Source organism: Nipponia nippon, unplaced genomic scaffold (genome assembly GCF_047370975.1).
Source record: "Nipponia nippon isolate SJK-2023a ecotype South Korea unplaced genomic scaffold, ASM4737097v1 scaffold_16, whole genome shotgun sequence".
NCBI classification, from domain to species: Eukaryota; Metazoa; Chordata; class Aves; order Pelecaniformes; family Threskiornithidae; genus Nipponia; species Nipponia nippon.
Window position 1 is genome coordinate 4,907,227 of NW_028262332.1, and position 20,918 is coordinate 4,928,144.

General features: G+C 43.5%; 1 protein-coding gene across 1 annotated transcript in view; it reads right to left on the reverse strand.

Moving 5' to 3' along the window:
- Positions 1-20,918, reverse strand: part of BRINP1 (BMP/retinoic acid inducible neural specific 1) — an 87,474-nt gene that overhangs the window by 49,509 nt on the left and 17,047 nt on the right. The window contains exon 2 of the mRNA XM_087753171.1: positions 9,665-9,932. Coding sequence (XP_087609297.1) covers positions 9,665-9,882 — 218 coding nt within the window. The 5' untranslated portion in view covers positions 9,883-9,932. The remainder of the gene's footprint in view (positions 1-9,664; positions 9,933-20,918) is intronic.

Below are 20,918 nucleotides of genomic sequence, written 5' to 3' on the forward strand. Positions count from 1 at the left end.
AGCTTCCTGTAAATCCTTCATGGTCACTGTATCAGTGGTAGAAGGCTGTGAAGTGCTGTGGATGTGAAATTGGGTCTGATCACCCAAGACACAGAGCTTCCAGGCTTGGTCACCAGCGAACAGCATCCCTAGTGCACAGACCTGGCAGCCTAAATACTGCCTCCACCCCATTCCCCAGGAGCAGACCAGGTGCCACCTGCCCAGGGCTCTCTGTAGGGGAAGCCTAGGCTGCACCAAGCTGCCTGCGTGCTGTGTCAGCTGCTTCACCAGGCACGCATGTGCTGCAGCCCACAGAGGAACCTCTGGCTCCACACAGGCATATTTGATTTCATGCTGCCTGGAGAGGACATCCTGGCACAAAGGGCTGACCCAAACCCTTCTCTTCCCTGGGTTTCTTTTCAGATGTGTCCTTGGGTTCTGTACCTGAGCTTAGTAGTTTAACATGGGAAAACAGCCTGGATGGCTCCGACTGCCCCAGTGGGACGCATCTTGTTCCATTTACAGAGTCTGGTGGGTGGCAATCAGCAGAAAGTAAAGGAAAAAAAATACTTTCTGGAGCCCAAGGGAAACATTAGAGGGATCCAGAAATAGAAAAAACCCTATAATAGGTAGAGTCATGCCATCTCCCAGTGCTACTGGTGCCAGAACAAAATTATTCCATGCATCTAACAGGATGACTTTTTTTTTTTTAATGTAACAGCTTCTCTGCTGAAATAAGCATCTGCCTGATTTAAAAGCAGAATTAATAATCTTCTCACAAAAAAAAAAAAAAGAAAAAAAAAAAGAGTGAAGGCTTCTCCTTGGCTTGTTAGCCTTTAAAATATGCTCCCAAGCCACTGGACCATAGTCTGCTGCTCTGAAGAAACCTGAGATGAACATGCAGAGTCATTGCTGTCGCAGCATGCAGGGGAGCAGCCTTGGGAGGCCTGCTGGGCACAGCCCTCTACTTTCATGCAGGATTCCCCCCACCAAGCAAGGTCTCAGAGATGACTGTGTAGACATCTCCCTGCTAGCCCAGCAGGATGCAGATCTCTTTGGAAAGGTCCAGTGACTAAAAATACTTGTCTGTGCTGCTTCTGGGATTCATTGGGAGCACAGTTGAAATATTTCATTCTGGATTCAGAAAGGGAATTTTTGTGCTTGAGCATGCAACTCTGCAGAACTGTGCTAACGCTCAGCCGATCCAGCTAAGAGCTTACCCGGGTCAGCAGGCAGGGCAACCAGTTAGTGATACGTCTTTCTAGGCATACAGCTCACGTGCATGCTTTTCTCCAGAGGACCTGACATGTCCTAACCACAAGCACGCTATCAAAATATGAACTTATCAATTGCATTGCTTCTGCACCGTTCCCTATGGCCTGGGAATGCATTGCCACGTTGAGATGAGGGTCTGCCCTTCCCCAAAGCTTGGCCAGATGTTCTGTTACCATATCTTAGCAGCTCTGAGCATATCAAAGGCTGGTGCCATTTATCCTTCCATTTGCCCTCTGTTCTCAAGAATATCAAAGAGAAGGAGAGGTGTGTCCTTCTGTCAAGTCCTGCAGCTGCCCAGGGATGTTTGCAAGCCCTTGCCATCTGAATCCAAATGCAGCCAGAGCAGCTGCTCCTCCAGCTCCAAAGAGGGCCAAGCTCATTGTCTGCTCAGCCCAACACCCCCAGGACTAAGCACTGTAGAGTTCAGCCTGAGCCATTCCCTGCCATCCCCCACTCCTGCCTTTATTCTGCTTATGCAAATATATTAAAAGCTTCCCATAGGCAGGGAGATGCATTATGCAGGGAATGTAACAACACTGGTCCCTGAACTGCATGAAGAATGAAGGTGGTGGCTAAAGGAGAGGCTACGTGATGGAATTGGCTGGTTTACACCCATCACTGAATGGCTCATGTTTGCCAAGCTGCTGTGTTAGAGCTGGTGAGACAGGAATGTAAATTGTGGCTCTGTTGTAAAGTTGCATAAACTTGTAGTAATGTCATTTTTAGATTAACATTTACATTGAAGAGAACACTAGAAGGCTTCATTGTTTACGTGCACTATGGAAATAGGTTTAAATTTTTGGTTTACACACATTTATTTACAAGGCATTTACTGATTACAAACCAATGTACATCACTCGTTTACATGCATAATGTAAACTATGGAGATTTTGTATTTTTTGCCACGCAATGCTGTACGGATTTCCATTGCTCATTCCACACAGAGGCAAGAGCCTCCTTTCATCTCAGCTCCCTCTGTCCTTCAATTGCTGTGTTGCCGCTCCTAAAAAAGCCTTGCCTCTGACTGGAAAACATAAAAGTTGATGTCCCCTTTAAACAGATAGATAGCATAAAAAGCTAATAGGAAAACCTTGTCAGCAGAACTTCAGCACGATTAAAAAAGCCAAAGCAAAGATTAAAAAGCCTACCAGTGCCTATCAATTTGTACCAGTGCAAAGCATCACCTTAATGCTGTTTGAGAGCCTTCACAATGCTTTTTTGGATGCTTCAGGCATCCAAACAACTGCAACAGGGCTGAAAACTTGCCCAGATATGCGTGCAAGAGAGGAACTATGCACCTGTGTTGTACAGTTTGTCTCAGTCAGTAGCACCCAGGTCTCAGCATCCACGTCAGTTTTGAACAAGTATGAGCCTTCCCACAGCAAAGCTGCAATCCTATTGCTCATCTTGGCTGTGCTGCCCTTGCCCAGAGGTGCTGAAGAAATTTTTTTTTTCTTTATCCTAAGGTGCTAAAAGCTGGACACAAGCGAAGTCAAAGCTGAACCCTGGGGAATTTTAAGATTTCAGAGTCTGAGAGTGAACAATAAGGACAGACAGTCTTTTTTTTTTTTTTCTCCTTGCCAAGGACATAAAAACTACTTGCAAATTCAACATAAATTGAATAACCAAGTTGAAGAGCAAACAGCTAAACAAAATACACTCAAAATCAAAATGTTTCCCTTTTGACATTTTTTAAGTGGCATTGGTTGATTTTGGGTTTTGAGATAAACTTTTATGCCTTAAAAATTGAAAAAAAAAAAGTTTTTCACTGGATTAATAAAATGAAAACAAACAGCAAATCTTAAACCTTCCACTGAGCCTAAAATGAAATGTTTTGATTTTTTTATTTTACTGAAAAGTTAAACAAACATCCATTTCAGATCAACCCATTTTTAATGTTATTTTTATTCTGTACAACCAGTGAACCACAAAATCAATTATTTGTACAGCTCTAGTGACCAGTAGATTAAATTCAATGCAACAGAGAGACAGCAAAAGGAGTCAATGAGGATGGAGAGATGGGAGAAGAAGAACGGACTAAAAAAATGGTGGAAGCAGCTCTAATAGTTCTTGTCGCTGCCAAAATTTAGCATGCATTTTCACAAACACTTTAATATGACCTTAATCCACATTACTGCTGAAAACAGCAGTCTCACCAGTCCCCTTAGTCCCCTTCCTGCCTCCATCCACACAGTCCTGTCCCTTTATTATCACCTAACCACACAACGAACGAGACCAGAAAAGTGATCTGGTTGAAAATTAACTTATTTTTCTTTTTTCTTGCAAGATTACTTTTCTGCCAGATCAGTTCTTCGGTTGTGGAAATCACAGGTTTGCATGAAACCTGCCTGGAAGGTCTGGTGAGGAAAGGCAAAACTTCCATAATAGAAGCTGCTAAAAACATAAAAAACATAAAAAAACATAAAAATCTCACATTCACTAGCCAGATTGTCCAAGTCCAGTGCCCGAATGCAGGAGCTGCATTTTGCTCAGAAATAATGAAAGCTCATAATGCTCCCAGACAAACAGTCAGGGCAAGCAGCCTTATAAACCGTGGTGCTGTGTATGCAGGTCCTGGGGCAGTGGGCAATGCTGGATATGCTAGAACAGATTCTCCAGCCAATAAATTGGTTAATTTTCCTTGAAGTCAACAGCTTCACATATTTATGTCACAGAGAATCTGGCTCATTGTTTCTAATTTGTGGTGCCATAGAACTTTGAAAGTTTCATGAGACCAAATTTTTTCTTCTCCTTTTTTATTTTTTTTCCTCTAAGGGAAAATTTAAGCAGCAGAACAGCATATGCATTTCTAAGTCAGTTGTAGCCTATGCTACGTGCACAGCAAAGACCCTCGCTTCATGATAATTCTCTTCCTCTTTACTGAGGGAATGACACATTTAGAGAGCATGTAGCTGCTCAGATTTGTGGGTTTTCTAGGACTAACTAAAAATCTCTAGTGTAGCCAAATGCATTCAGTAGTGCAAATCCCTTTATGAGCACCCGGTTTAGTGTCCGCTCTGAATCGGAGAAACAGGGAAATCATGGAAATGTTGGTTAGATGGGTCCCTGGGGGTCCATAATCCAATCTCCCACTTGAAATGGGACTATCACCAGCTCTTGAGCACATCAGCTGTGGCTTTGTCCAGCCAAGCCTTGAAAACTACCAAGGATGGAGATACCCCTCCATTGATCTGTCCCAGACCTACACCACCCTTCTGATGAAAGAATATTTTGGGGGAAAAAAAAAATCAGCTTTTTTTCCCCAGGCACCATCCCAACCGATTTATAGCTAGCTTGTACAGCCAGTTACTCACAACCTTTCCTGTCTCAGGAGCTGTATTTCCTTTTTATATATCCAGGGACCTTACTGTAATGAGTGTACATAAGCAATCAGTTTTGTCCTGTCACTCTGCAGGTGGAGGGATGGGACAGGACTGGCTGGTTTGTTGTCACACTAAGTTTTGAATCTGTTGGTGCATTTTAACCAGACTTGGCAGAGGTCTCAGAAGTATTCTGTATTTTCAGGTTTCATGAAATTAGGCAGCCTCTAAATGGTACTGCTGCAGGAGAAGTTGCAAGGCAAGCAGATCTCCCTTTTATACCCCAGGGTTTCCCTGCTCTCTTACATAGAAAGCCAGATTTCCCTGTCCTTACTATCATTTCAGAAAATGGAATTAAACTCCCACATGTGGAAAATCCACATTTCTTCTTGTACATGCACATTCCCCTTCCAGCCCCATGTGATCATCCACTTTATATTGCTGTCATCCCTTACGTACAAACACCTTCCAGCATTTAATTAAGTCTGCCCAGCAACGCAGAGCAGACAAATGCTGTCATCTCCCATTCTCGGTGGGGCAGGGAAGGAAACAAGGCACAGAGAAGTGAGCTTACCCACGGTCACACCATGAGCCTGGGGCAAAAATATAGATACTGCCTGCATTACCTCTCTGCCAGTCTAACTGTGAGTCCCTCTTTCCAAGGTGGTGTGTCCTGTCCCTGCTTTGCTGTAGGAAAACTGGCAGTGGCAGCCTGTCTATCCGACTGGATGAGACCATCTTACCACTTCCCTCTTTGCCTCCTGTGTCTCACTTCTAGCATTGAACAACAAAGCCTCATTTTTTCTAGAAAAGATTCATTTTTCTAGACCTTGCTTAAACTGAGCAGCATCATTAGTGAAATGCCTCTGTTTCAGTGCTTCTGCCTGGCTATTTGCATAGTGTATTGAAGTGCTCAGTCTACTGTTTCTTTTCCTTTGCCTTATAGCTAAATAATCAGTTTCTGGGAGAAGAAAAAAGGACAACACAACAATATACTTCAAAGAAGTGGACTGAAGCTGTTAACTACTCTCTTGTGGTGACAGGAATGTTTTCTGTTCTGAGCAGTGCCCTAGTCCCAAAGCCAAGCTGAGCTTCATCTGTTTTCCAGCCTTCGTGCAGTACCTAGTACCCAAGGCTCTCATGACTAGGAACAACAAGGATAGTGATAATGAATATTCAGACATCCCACAAAACACTCTCAGCGTCTGCCATCCTATCTGCATTAGCATCAGAGTGCACAGATAATGATCAAAGCAGCATTTTCCTGCCAGAGGCCCCCCTAAACCGGCCTTATTAGTATGAATTGATGCTGATTAATGTGCTTCCTTAATGCAATTGTATCTACCCCTACTGTCCATGATTTAATATAAAACATCTCCCCCTTTGCTTGCTTTCCTACTACTATCTCATGCAAGGTGCAAACCTTGACTGAGGTTACCAGGAAAATCGGTGGTTCAAGTTTTGTGAGAAAGAGGCCTAAAATCTGCTAAAATGCAATACCCAGAAGGAGGGAATGAGCCTTTGGAGACTGTAACAGCAAACTGCCTTTCTGTGCTAGGATGGTAGATTGGGATTCAGGCATCCTATGAAGAGATATCAGCAGCTATGCTGTTCTACAGCGACTCTGTTTATGCAGTGTATAAAATAGCCTTGCTCACTAAAACAGGCTCTTTGATTGCTGCTGACAGACTTCTGGACTTCAGCTGTGATGGAAGGAGGAGTGTTGCATGTTTTAGTTTGGTGCTGCTTCCTATTTAACATCACCTATAAAAATGAGAAAATGCTGCATTTCACCTTATGCTGCTATATAGCTGTAGAGTGGCTTTATCTCTTTGGGTTTTCAGTGTAAATGACACAGTCCTAATGCGCTGTGTCCATGCTCCCACACAGCAAGACACTGGGGAAATCACCACTAAACAGGTGACAGTGTTTCAATTAGGGACGGGTGAGGTCCTCTCGCCTGATTTCACATCCACTCCAAATCCTTGGTTGCTGTGGCTGGTTTGAGGTCTGCTGCTATTGGCCTTAGGAGAAGAGCAGTGGTCAGGTTAAACCTCATTCAACAAAATCACAAGTGCCCCAAGGAACTGTGTGACTGAGGGACAAGGAACAAACCAGCCAACTAAAAAAAGTATGGGAGAAAAGGAACATTGAAAGAGAAGACTACACAGAAAATTCCCATGCTCCAAATCAGCTGCTTTTCTAAGGAAAGGAGCAATATCCTTAATGTAGAATATGTGCCTCCCTTGGGCTAGTCTAGTGCAAAGAGCAATTGAGAGACATCATTTGGGAGGAAAGAGGCTTCTATGTTGGAATTAAACAGTTGACAAAATCCCAACAGCTTTACAGATTCTCGAAGTCAATTTAAGGAGCCCACAAAATGAGATTTTACCCCTGTGGGTTTCAGTAAAATGATATGGTCTGGAGGGTGTGTTAGCTCAGAGTCCAGCTCTTAACTGCTAGAATTGGCTGTGGTTCCACTGATTCACTGTAGCTAGACTGATTTTGACACTCCTTAAAAAATGCATGGGCCCAATTTTTAAGTGGCCAGTTCTGCCAACAGGGTCAGATATTAAAAACAAACAACCCTCTAACGTCTAGCCAGTCTACTACCTAATGGCTCCATCTGCTCTGCTGAAGCACATGAGGTTTTCCCCTCCTCCTCAGCTGACTGCAGTTGAACCAAAAGTTAGTCCCAGAGAGTGCGTTTCCAAAGCACTCAACCCCCAGCAGCTCAAAGCATGACACACATGGCTGGATTTCCCCAAGCCCTCAGCTCCCTCCTTCAGCGTAGTGCATGGTATTTGGCCACAAGATGCATCCCTAGGTGCCCTTGCAGTCTTCCCACGTCTCTCTGAACTCTCTACCTAACTATTTCCACCGGACTCTGTCTCACCTCCAGTTTCTTTTGTGAATGACTTCTCCAGCATTGTGACCAGCTGCAAGACCCTTCTCAGACACCCCCCCACACCCACGAGCCTCCTGTGCACGCAGAATGCTGCTGCCCATTTCCTCCCATGTTGGAAGGAGGACATTGTTCTCCCCATGCTAGAAGTGTCTTTCATAAGCGCTTTGGCAATATCCATCAAAGATCCATGGAGAAAAACAGATCCCTTTCCACTTCTCATGTACAGAGTTAATCCTGAACCAAGATAAGCCTTCAAATTCTTAGCAGTTTCCTACAAACCAAAGGGGAATTTGTTCCTCACCCCTTAGCAGATAAAACTAGAAATTGGAGGCTTCACATGCAAGCAAGATTTTAGCTCCTTTATAAAGGTTGGAACAGCAAAGCCACGGCGCAGGCTGCCTGCTCTGGGTGTGAATTCCCCATCACAGGAAACCTTTCAGGAGAGGTTGCCCACAAACCTCTGTCAGATGTGACACGGGTATGTCTGAGTCTGCCCTGGGGAAGAGGCATGGATTAAATGACCTCTCAAGGTCCTTCCAGACCTGTCTCTCCATGATTCTTAGAGACAGGATCCCAGGCTTGATGGATCTGTGCCCTGACCTACAGTGACAGTTCTTAGATGTGCCTGAACACATACATTGCATGCGTTTCTCTCCCACTACAGCCCCTGTAGACTGCTGCGGTAGCATTCAGGGCTGAATAGCTCTTTAGCAAAGGGCAGAGCCACTGCCAGGGGCATTGCATGGGGCAAAGATTCGCAGTCTCGATCAGAGTGTATGTTGTCAGGCAGGGCAGGCAGAGAGCTGGGGATATCCACAAACAGGAAGAAAGTCTTCTTGAAAAAGGCATGTTTTCTCTGCTCCTCTGTGCAAGTAAAGAAGCTGAGATGTCCTTAGTGGAAGCTTGGCAGCATAATTTGTAGTTTCTGGGGTTGTCTTCCCCCCTGAGCTGTTCTGAATGAAGAGGACAAGCCAGGACAATAAATTCAACCCATGCTAACCTGCCCTTGCTCTGCGGGCTGGTGTGAGGGGAGGGGATGCTGCACTCCCTGGAGGCCATAGGACAGGCACAACTCATTTTTCTTCCCCACACATAGACGGTCTTGCACATCGTTGTTACTCTGCAAGTGCTTTTGGCTCTCTGCCCATGGGAGAACACTGGCTGCACACATGTGGTTTCCCTGCTTCCCCCTCCCCCAGTTGCCGTGTATGTGTTATCTGCGTGCATGTTGCCAGTAGGCTATTCACTAGTATTTTCCTACCTACTAGTTTACATGGTTATGTTTGCAAGTGTCTTTCTGAAACACAACAGGACTATATAATTATGTAAATGCACACATGTCTATGAGAGTTTTGCAGTCTCTTTGGGTTTTAGAGCAAATCTCATGACACTTGCTGGCTTATTCCCCTTCACTCCAAACTATTCGCTGCTTTAATAGGAGGCTCATATGAGCACCCCAGCTTTTCATGTTAAAATGAAAGAAGAAGAGTGTGTTTCTGGATATCGCAGCTGGCAAGAAGAGCTCGAAACAGGCAAAAACAAAGGCTTCAAAATCTAGAAGGCAAAGGAAAATCCAAATTCTGCCTATTCTCTGTATTTTTTAATTGGAAGACTTTTAAACCAAGACCACAGTTCTGGGAGCAAGTCCAGCTCACACATGGAGATAATCTGCAAAGGTCTGTGATAGGCAGTACACAGCTAAGGCTCATGCACAGCAGTATGAGAACTGCAGTACTGATGTGCGTCTTGACATCTTTATGTCTGTTCTCGCCCATGTAAACCTTAAGCTATTGGCAGTTCACATGTATGAGTTTGGTACAGAGGCTTGGTCTGCCCGTAGGTACATTGATTTCAAAAACATTCCTGTGAACCTGCCTATGAACTTATCTGTTGCTGCAAATGAAGTACACCCAGACTCTTGGTCCCTTTTTATCTTGATCTATGTTGTGCACATTACCATGATACCGCAGTGCCTTCATCTCACTATCATTACATCTGAGTCTTTGAAGCAATTTGCATTGCCAGCTGAGGACCATGAAGAACCAAAGAAGAATTTCCAGGTGGAAAAGGAACAATAATGCATCTGCCCATTCACTGCGAGCCTTGAGCCCATGGGAACTGTCTGAGTTCCCACCACCTAACAACTTATCCAAGCTACAGGTGCTGTAGAAAACCAACGTACCTGTATATTTTATATCTGGTTGTAAATCCTTGACGATGTCTTTCCACAAAGGATAAGTAGCTCCGCGAGTGGTGGAAAGGCCCCCTGTCTGAAATAAGCCAATCAAATTCCTTGGAGACATGTTGGTTGGTAGCAGCTGCGTCCTGGTGGGAGGGCTGTACTAGTATATGGTCCCATATAAACAGGAGGTAGAGGAACTCAACAAGCCTCCAGTTCATGCTTTTCTGTCTGCCTTTTTCCTCTCATTCTTGCTCCATTCTGTGGAGTCCTGTTGAAAAAGAGAGGGAAGAGGAGGAAGGAAAGAGAGAGAGAAACAGAGGGGAGGAGAGGGAGGAGGGAGAGAAAGAGAGAGTTTAAAAATGGGAATTGTTTTGATCCTTTGACAACCATCTCTCGGGGTGAAAACAGACATGAAAAATCAAGTTTTAAAAGACTTCAATCTTCCTGTGTTACAGCTTAGAGTATTTGGCAGTGTTTTATTCATGTACCTAAGTGGTGTCTTTAACCTCCTGAGCATATATCACCTTTGAAATAACCAGGTCCTGACCTGAGACATCCTCACCCCAGCTTTTCCATCATTTCCCTCGTGAAGTTCTCTGCTGTGCTGCAAAGGCGAGTGAAGGCTGGGCGCAGAAGGTGGCTGCACTCTAGGCTACAATTACCCTGTTAGTGTCCCTTTAATGCTGTGCCAGAGAAACGTGTCTTCTGCTTTCATGTCTCTCTGATGATCTGTAATCCATACTCCATGCAACCTGAGCAATCTATAAAGACCCAGATTTTACTTTAAAGTGTTGCCAAAAAAGAAATAAAACAAAATAATTACCCAGGCTTCAGTGACGAGCACGTGCAGAAACACAGAAACAGACACACACACACACACAGAGACACACATGACTATGAAATCCTGCCAAACTTTGAAAGATCAAAATCACCTCAACCTGTTTTCCTGCCTGGGTGTTTGGGAGGTGTGTGTCTGGTGGAGGGGGAAAGGGTCTGTTACTATTTCGATTATGATAGGACCTCGAGGCTCTTCCTAAGATCAAGGCTCTGCGGGGCGACATACTGAACATGCATATTCAGTGTTGGAGATTTACTAGAGACCTTAAGGGGATGCTTCACACCACCTGGTGCAGGGCACACAGTCACTCACATGATAGGAGAGTGGCTGTCCCACTGCACCCCCAATCAAACGATGGCTGCGGACAGCCCTGCTACGAGCCAGCTCCTCTCCCTGATGTGTTTAACAGCTAAACAGACAAGACATATGATGAGTGGGAAGGGAAACAGAGGGGTGAAATGCCTTGCCAAAGGTTACACAGCATGCCACAGATACAGCTGGAAGAGAGCCCTCGCCTCCTGACTCCTATTTCCAGCATTTCAGCCGTTAGATCATCCACCTCCGCAGTCATGCTGTTGGCATGATGCCCCTCTCCAAATGAAGCCGTGTGCTCCATTGGTGGAAGGTGAGTGGCTTGCTTAGCTGTCAACCTACACCTGGTGTGGACCCCCTCCCATTCTCCTTCCTAACCACAACACAGCTACAACAGCAGCCCAGTGTGTTGGATTGTGCTCCTCATCGCTGGGAGTTGCTGATGCTGCTCTAAAAAAGTCCTCTCCATACGCAGGATGTGTTCCTCCTGCCCACCTCCTGTCCATCTGGCTGCCTTGCTGAGTTTTGTGGAGGATGTGCCAACACAGAGGGCATGCCCGGGTAGGCAGAGCAATCTCGAGGCTGCATCCCCCCCTCTGGGAGCACAAACCTGGCCAAAAGTTGTCCTCAGGACAGGCACTACCCACCTACGTCTGCAGAATATAGTGCAAAGAGACTGTAGCTACTCTTTAAAGCAGGAGAAATTAGGCTATGCAGAGCTCTGCTACAGTGAGATTTAGTGTCAGGCTTATTTGTACATCTCCAGAAACCCTTCTGGTTTTGAGTCTGAGTCCACCATAAGCACTCTGAAAGTCTGTAATTCCCAGAGAGAAAAGGTTTTGCTAAGAGTATAGGAGAGGCCAAACCGAGGTGTGCTAGGGGTGCCATGCACAGTTGCAGCACTGCATGTGAATGTGAGATCTTGGCTGGAGTGAGCAGCATAGTATAGATCAGAGGGCATCAGCATTTGCAGCTGATGTGGCCATATCCTCAGCTCCAGCAGCTTTCACCAGGAGCATGGCAAAGCTGTAGCCCATGGCAGTGAGCGTGCATGTCTCCTGCGCAGGTGGATTGAACCTGGGAGCGCGACGGGGAGCACAAGTGCCGAGTGTGTGTGCGCGCCAGAGTGTGTGGGAGCCTGCACGTGTGCCCAGCATGTGTTTGTGGAGCTGCAGTGAGCTCAGCAGCACTTGACAAAATGGAGTTGTGTAAGTCTCGTTAAAAATGACAGTCAGCTGTTGCATTACATGAAGAAATGAAAAAAATTAAGTATGAGAAAGTCAACAAATGTTCACTTTTTCTGTTGGGCACATATAAACTTCTTTCCAATTGCAGATAGAATATTACCGTTATTAAACCTAATGGTACCTGTAGCTCCAGACTGAGGAGGTTGTTCTTGTTCTGGAGGCATGTGTTTCATATTAGCCTTCAGCACTGACTCCTACTTCACCCATAAATGTGGCAGTTCTCGGTGCTGTAGTCGCTTGCTTCTCAGAAAGGAGTGTTTCTGCTTTACCTTGCAAAACTGAGGTTTGGGGAGTTTCTAGCCCCACATTGAGGGGAATACAGTATATTCCAAGTGAGCTACAGTACAGCTCTGCTTCCACTTGCAGTGGTCATGAACCCAAGGTGATTACTGGGAAATACTCCCAGCTACATCCCACCCTTGGCATTTCCAAGTTCCAGTTCAGGAGTTCTTTTCTCCTGCTTCTCCATCCAGGCTGCTTCTCTGCCTTGCTGCTCTTTGCAGATCTACAGCGTCCCATCACAGTAAGCAGCTGCAAACTCAGCATATTTGCCATTAGACGGGTATGCAGATTTGCTCCTGATAACAATCAGGTGTTCTGTACACATTGTCCAAAGTTGCTTCGTTGTCTGTTCATTAAACTCATCCATAACTACTTCCTTCATCAGCCAGCCTGGATCAGTTTTCCTTTAAACATTTCACTTTGTATTGAATTTCTATTGCAAAGAGAGGAAGGGAACTTTTACATACCAAAGTGGAGTGATAGCTCACTTCCAGTTCCCAGCACAGTGCAAGTGTGAACTTAGATATGAGAAGAGCTAAAAGAAATGGGTTTCAGAGAAATCCCGGTGTGTCCTCCCACATGCGAGCATCATACATTGGGGAAATATCCGCTTATAAAAGAGAGGAGATATTCACTAATTCCCCCCACGCACCTATTCACCCTCCCTTCTTTTCCTTTTAGGTCAAAGTTAGAGTCATGTTGATGAGAGTTGTGATAGGTCTTAACCAAGAGTTAAGAAATGGGGAGAACATGCCTTCAGATCACTAGAAGAAATGGACACATCTCCAGTCTGGTAGCTGGCTGTGGGTTTCAGTGCTGAGAGCAGGGAATGGTGCCTGAGGCAATGGAGGATGGTAGAGTGCATTTGGGTCTAGACAACTATCACACCATCAACTTTAATTTTTTAGTAGTATCTTTTTCCCCCCTGTAGCTGCTGTAGAGATTGTGTTTCGCATTAAACATTAACACACACCACAGGGCTGGTCCCCATGGAAGCTATAAAGCTTACTAAAGTGGGATTATTTTGTGTCTAAGGTAATATTGTGAAGTGCATTCTATCTAACTCCTAACAAGTTTGAATCTGAAATTAATTTGTTAGGCGTCTTTATGGGGCTCCACTGATGTAAGATATATTCTGGGGATTTTGTGAAAGGGACAGGGGAAGAAGGGGCAGGCAGGCGATGTCTCCAAGTATATAGCCCTTGGGTAGGAGACCCAAGACTAACTAAAAGCTAAATCTGGCACAAAAGCAATCTCTGCACTAAAGGGGAGGCTTGGGGGAGTCAGACACTGGGTTTTGATCCAGGAATCCAGCATTCTGCTCAATTCTGCCCCAGACACCCTCTATGATCCTGGGCAGTGCCCTTACATGCTTTTTTTGCCTCACTTTCCAATTATCAGCATGGAGACACAATAGTATTTGTTTGACTGCTTGGACCATGAACTTGTTGGAGAGGCCATTATCTGGGTATAGCACCTAGGAAAATGCAGTCCTGCTGCCCACATGGCTCACTAGGTGTTCCTGTCCTATAAGCAATGAATGACAACCATCTCAAGGTGTCAGCAAGCTTTTTAATGCAGCAGCAAAAAAAAAAAATCCAAGCTACAAAGCCCATTTCCACTCAGGAACACTACAGAGCAATGCAGTGATCTGGGTCCTTCTGATTCATGTCAACAAATATGATCATGCAATTGTCACATGTGTTAATAAACGTGATAGGTGGGTGAGCTAGGGCATAGGCTAGAGTTCACAGTAAATAAGTACTGGGAGAAGAAAATGTTAGATATACCGATTCTGAGTCACGTTACTGTCAGTTTCCAGCATTGTCCATCATGAAGGCACATCCACCAATGCAAATGGAGATTTCTGTTACAACGCCTTTTAGTTTGTTAGGCAGTTTAAGATGGCCTTATTCTAAGCTGAATTCAGCCTGGAACATTAAATGTTCCTTGTCTTATGACTCTTCAGGATTCTTGGAGGAAAAATAGGCAAGTACTTTCTGTAAAGTGCAAGTTGTATTTGAATGTACACTTAATTTCATCGTGATTGATATCTGTGTGTTAATTATATTCTATTTTAGGCAATACCTTTGCTGTCACAAGGCAGTGCCTTTTATCCAAGGAGTTCAAATTGAATTAGAGACATTAATTAAAGCTCTCAGCACTCTAGTAAGGCAGGCAAGTGCTGTTACTCCTATTGTTTCTTGAAATAAGAAGAAAGGGATAAAGCTGGGTGTCTGCTTAGCCACTTAAAAGGTAATTTCTATACAGTGGGGTAGCTCAGAATGACAGATTTTGCACAAAATGATATTGCAAGGTCTGTTTCATATGAGGGAGGCTGTGTAGCCCCAGATCATTGCTATAAATGGGAAGGGAGAATGCAGGAGCTCTGATGCTCCATCGCTTGCTGTAAACACTCCACTACTCCTCTGCCTCCTGGGATTTTCTACCTTTCTTCTAACCCCTGTACCTTTCATTTATCCTTTCTATTAGATTCAAATTGATCTTGCACACACCCCTTCTGTTTTCTTATGTTCGTTGTTGTAAACTATTTCCGTCAGAAATGCAGACTCAGGAAAGAGAAATTACTGAACACATTATTTGCAATAAAGAAATAAGTCCCCTATCTCTTTAAGCTTCATGCACCAATAATTCTTTCTTGTGTCCCACATTGCTTCTTGGCAGGTTGAGAGAGGTTTCTGCCTGCTGCCATTTACCAGAGGGAAGAGGCTAACAATTGCTATTTGTATCTGAAACACTTCTGTTCTGCAGCAACTTCACACGCTGCTCTAGGATGCTGATAAATTAGTAAAAGACTAAACTGTCAAGGGAGAGATGAAACAGCTTATGTTAGTTTAGAGCTTGACCCTGTAAAGTGACGAACGTCTGACCTCATTTCAGCAAACAGCTTAAGTGTATCCTTAATTTTAAGTATGGGAGACACTCTCCTAGATTTTATTCAACTATCCCTGCTTTAAGTTAACTGTACACTCACATTTCTGCTAGAGAGGTAACTACTGCCCTACACTTTCAGGATTTAACTCGTGTTAAGTCACTGGGTGTCCTGCACCTAATTCAGAGATGGCTCATGAAAGTGCTGGAAGGCAGTTACCGCCCATGAAGCAGCTTTAGCTCTCCTTTGGAAATGCTGGCCAGCAACCCAACCAAGCTGAGGTCATCTTTTGTGTGTCAAGGCCAGGGGAAAACAGGGAACATGGATGGAAAGGGAAGGGGAATCCAGCCTGTCAAGGTTGTTAAGTCATATGAACTTCTGTGGATAAACCTGAGTCCTGGGAAAACAGAATTTGGCCATTTCTGCCCTAGATCTCCTTATAGTTCAAACTACAGAGGCTGATATCTGACTAGAGTCAGGGATGAAGCTGCAATTTAGCAGTGGCTCTGACTTTCTGGATGACTCTGGCATGCAACATCCTAAAATCCCAAATGATTGCAAAGCTATTTCTTTATGGAAGTGGGTTTTCTCCATTTCAGGCAGTGATGGGTGAATCCCTCCCCAAACCTTGGTAATTCTGCACTGATCAGTGTCTAAATTTGCACTTATTCTTTAACCATTTCAGTTTAAAATATGCATGAGTGATTAGACCTGAGGGATATTCATCAGCTGAAATATTTTTGGGTAAGGAAAACCAAGGAGGGACGATGAGAAATACCTCTCCAAAAATACCCACACAGTCCATGAATTCACTTCACTTTTGCCAAATTGTTCATGCTGAAAAAAATAATGATTGGGAGATGTCAGCGTTTCGGTCGCGAGAGCACCAAGGGGAAACATTTCCAAATCTCCATTTTAAACTACTAGAGCTTTTGCTTTTTCTCCTTTTGATTTGTCTTTCCAGCCTCTTAAGAGAGAACAGTGATAAAAATATTTCTTTTGACCCCAAATGACTTAGAGGAGAAAAGGTTTTTTCTTTTCAGTTTGTCAACACTTTTTGCTTACAACTTGTCAGAATATTCAGTGAACCAAAACCACCCTACAAATCCTTCCTTATTAATGCAGTTCAACCAGCAGCCTAAAGGGAGCAGGTTTTGTGCAGAAACTCTAATTACTCCCTGCCTATAGTGAGGTGAGAATCACACTGGTAACAACGAGGTACCTGTTTTCAGCTTGTTTGTCCCTGCACTTCAGCTAATTATAAACTACTGGTGTTATTATGATGAGGATGAGAAGCCGCTTGATACTGAAGAACTGTGGCAGGCGTGCAACCTCCATCAAGTCACAACATCAGGTGGTGCTGGACAGAGGGAATTAAACTCCATTAGTCCTCATCATAAATCTACTAGCCAAGATGCCAAAGCCACCGCTCTGAAATCCAGGATCCACAGACACTTGGTTCAGGGCTCTACTTAGAAAGGGGCTCCATCTAACAGTGCTCAGTAGACTGAGAACTGAATTAAAAGGATCTTCTGCATGTGCACACAGATATGTGGTGAAGACTCACATTTTGAAGACAGTCCTGCCAAATCTGAGAGTGGAACGGTATTGTGCTAGGTGCTGTACAAAGAGAAACCAGAAAGACGGTCCGTGCCCCAAAAAGCTTACAATCTAATTAGAAGACCAAGGACACCAGATGGCCAGGGACAGATGGGGGAATGCAAGGGAACAGTGAGATAATACCGCTCAGCGGGCTGTGGAGCAGTGGTGTCAGCACACCAGCAGCCCTACTGTTGGCAAGATTTTGATAGCTATTGTCACAAATGAGAGTTATAAATAGGGAGGCTGGATAATGAGCTAGCTTTGTGGATGTTTGTGAGGAACTCCTCTCATTTGTGAAGTGGCAGAGATAGAATGAATATAGATGATAATAATAATGATAAATTGCACTTTTCTGAGCTGCTTATTAAAAAAAAATATGGTGGATGGTGAGCAGTGATTTCTATTAAATACTGCTCTGAACTTGACATTATTCCTACTATTATTAAATTATTGTCCAAGCTAGTCCACTTCCCCATAATTTCATTCTAAGTTACACAAAAATGCAGTTCTGTCTTCTGTCTTCCTCAGTGTTTATACACCTCATATCAAAGTCCAGTAATCTTGTAAGTGTTAATAGGTTTTTATCCTTGCAGTAGCTTTAGGAGACCAGGAAATGCTGTTTTTCCCATTCTGCAGAATGGGAATTGAGACAAGGGGTAGAGTAATGGCTTGTCCCAGATCATTTTATAACTGCTTCAGGAATTCAACCCAAATTTCTTAAGTCTCAGCTCAATGCTACATCTCCTTGCAGTACCCTTCCTACGCACCTTCATGCTACTATTCCAGAATTAGCTAAGACTTGCCACAGAGCTGTTTTGAATTTTTTTGAATTGCTCATTTTATGTCAGAAAAATGCCAATTCATCAGAGGCAAAACACTTTGTAGAAATTTGTTGATTTAAGGGAAAAAAAAATCATTTTGATAAAGTCAGCTTTTCTTTGGAACAGAATGTGTCGAGTGTTCTGTTTGGAAAGAATCGGTTCAAGATTGTGTTTTGTTTTTCATTACATGTTGAGTAATATACATTAAAAATCAAAATGAAGTGTTTTCTTAAACAGTATGTTTTGACTGAGCCAAAATAAATTTTGTAATTTATGCATAAAAGGAAATGTCCAAATTCATTTAATACTTTTCTTGCATTTTGGAACAAGAAACACCTGCAAACCATACACAATAAACTGAACAAAAATCATACAGTTCCCTACAATTTTTACTGGAAATTTGAGAAGGAGAGTAATCTGAAAACTAAGTTCAAAGATGCCTGTGTCAGAGTCCAGAAACCCTGGTTTTTGCTTTCATGCCTGGTCCATTCTGTGTGCCAGTCTTGCCTTTCTATTATATTCCATTGCAACAATTTGGACCTGTATGCAGAGAGCTTGAAGGAAAAACAATCGATGCCAAAACTGCCCTGAAGAGCAATAATGTAATGTTCAATCCAAAAGGTCAACTGTTATCCCACACCTGACATTCTTTGCAATATTTTTGTTGTTCTGAAGCTCATTCTTGGGCAGGGACTTTACCACCACAGCCACATGGAGTGATCACGCTACATGGAGTTTGGGAAATGCAAGCTAACACTGCTTGTTTTGGTATGCTAGGAAGCTGAGGTTACCTAATGAACCTTGCAAATGATACATCATCCTGTTTTTCTTGTCCCGCAGAAAGAAGCTTAGCTCTTGACCTGGGTCTTTTGTGTTCCTCAGCCCTTACTGGAGGAGCAGAAGGGGTTAAAATCCATAGGCCATTGCTTCTCCTGGTACAGCTCCTGCTGCTTGGATAATGACAGCCCTTCCTACCAGGATGAAAAGCACCATTTAACTCTGCGCTTCCTATGGGCACCAGGTTCTGCCACCATTCAAGCTGGATGAAGCCAAGGGAACCAGGGGCAGCTGAAGAGGGGAGGGAAAAGGGACCCCGAGTTGATGGCAGCTGCAAATTCTGGCCCCGGGCAGATCTGCATCTCTTATCACACCAAGCGGATGAAGAATTTGCTGTGGCCATAAAAATCTCCCTGTGCATTTAGCCACACCAGCTCCTGCAGCCACTGCCTTAGATCCTTGTGCAACAGTCCCTCCAGGCCACTCCAGAGACAAGGTGAAACCTCACAAGGACAGCATGGCTCAGACTTCTGCAGAGGAACAGAGCTGTAACCACAACCAGGGTGAGGATAACTGGTCACTGACGTGGCCTTGATATCCCTGCTACTACCTGATGGATGCTGCCCGGTGACTGAGAGGTGTGTTAAACAAATTGCTGATTTAAGTATTTAGGACAGATTCCTTTAGCACATAGGACACTGGTCTGAGGCTGAAAACACTCAGGTTCAGCTCCTTCTACTGCCCTGCCTCCCCATATAGGGTAAATTATATGCACATTAATGCACAGGAGCTTAAATTCAAGGTAGAAATGTGAGCTAGAAAGTGTGATAGCCCCAAATAACACGATCTTATTGGCAGCTTCTGAAACAGAAACCAGAAATCTTGAGTGTAAGTCTCCTGCTCTAAGCATGCATCTATGCAGGCTCTGCAGTTGCAGGTTCTGCTGGAAGGTCTATTGAAGTCAATGAGCCTTGTGTTGGATCTCATTGCAAAAAGATAATCAAATACCATATTAACTCTTAATTTGGAACAGCATATTAAATTAGAAGCTCAAATTAACCTGAAACTGCATTTATATAATGAGAAGATTTTAAATCTGTGTATCATGAAGGTGGGATAACTCCTAGCCAAAGCTGTTCTCACCAGCCTTCAATCCCAGTGCCAATCTATCTGCAGCACTGCATTTCAGCCTATTCCCTAAACCCTAAGCCTGGGATTTCCACTGGGACAGAAGGATGTGTGGAAAATAAAGCCATCTCATACTTACCAGTATTAATCTGTGAAACACAGAGGGCTGTTACTAGCTAGACCCCAACCAATGCCAAGAACTGAAAAATCTCAGAGTATATTGAGAATATGCACTGGCATCTCACCATCACACATAGCCTCTTCCACCAGCGCACCAATCCTGCAACACGGATTTGCTAAAAATTGAAGGAACTCAGTCCTTGCTAGGATTAAAGTCCAAAACCACTCAGGTCTGAACATCTCAAACATTAAAGCAGTCTGGTACCCAAGTTTAAGGCCAGCTCTAGCTGTGAGTTTTATTTATTTCCTTCTTTGAGACTGTTCTGCTCTGTGCTAAATCCATCTTCTGACCACCTGGAGCGTTTGAGAGTCTTGGCTGTGATGCTTGTCTGTTTAGATAGACTGTAAGTAGAGCTGGTCAAAAAATTTTGACAGAACAGTTTTTCGCAGGAAAACGCAGTTCTCCTGAAATCGAAACGTTGCATGGGAACGTGTCAATTTTGACAAACTTTGTTATGTTTAAAGTGTCAAAACAAATCATTTTGATTTTCTCTCTTCATTTCAGTTATACTGAAATGTTTCATTTTGAGGAGATAAACATATTATTTTTATGTTGTTTCAATTAATTTGTTTTGACATTTTTACATATTCTGTATTGTATTGATATATGTTTAAAATATACTATATATTGCATAAAATACTTGATGGTGTTTTATGTATTATATGTGTTGTCATTATACAATGCTAAATATTTCCCATAGCATTTTAGTGCTTCAGCACCACAGAAACAGAAGATATTGATGGTCTCAAATTATTATTGCTTTTGAATTTTTAGGCCATAAGAGCTTTGTGGGAGCATGGTTCACATTCAAACTGGAGCTTAAAAAAAACAACCACAAATCAAAAGGCGAGAATTTCCCAAGGAAATAACATGTCCGTTTTCCAAGCAGCTCTGTCAGCTCAATGACTGCATAGCATAGCTCCAGTCCCCTCTGCACATCAGAAAACCAACTTCTCTGCTTGTTAAAAAAAAAAAAAAAAAAGAAAATACAGATTTTCCCAGAGTGGAATTTGTGTATAATGTTTTCATGAGCATTAGGGATTTAAAAGTCTGAATACCATTGACCTCCTGGGGCCTTTGGCTTCCAAACCACTTATGTACTTTTAAAAGATATATTCCACCTCCTTCTTGGAGGTCTACCTGATTTTTTTTTTTCTTCTTCTAAGCCATATT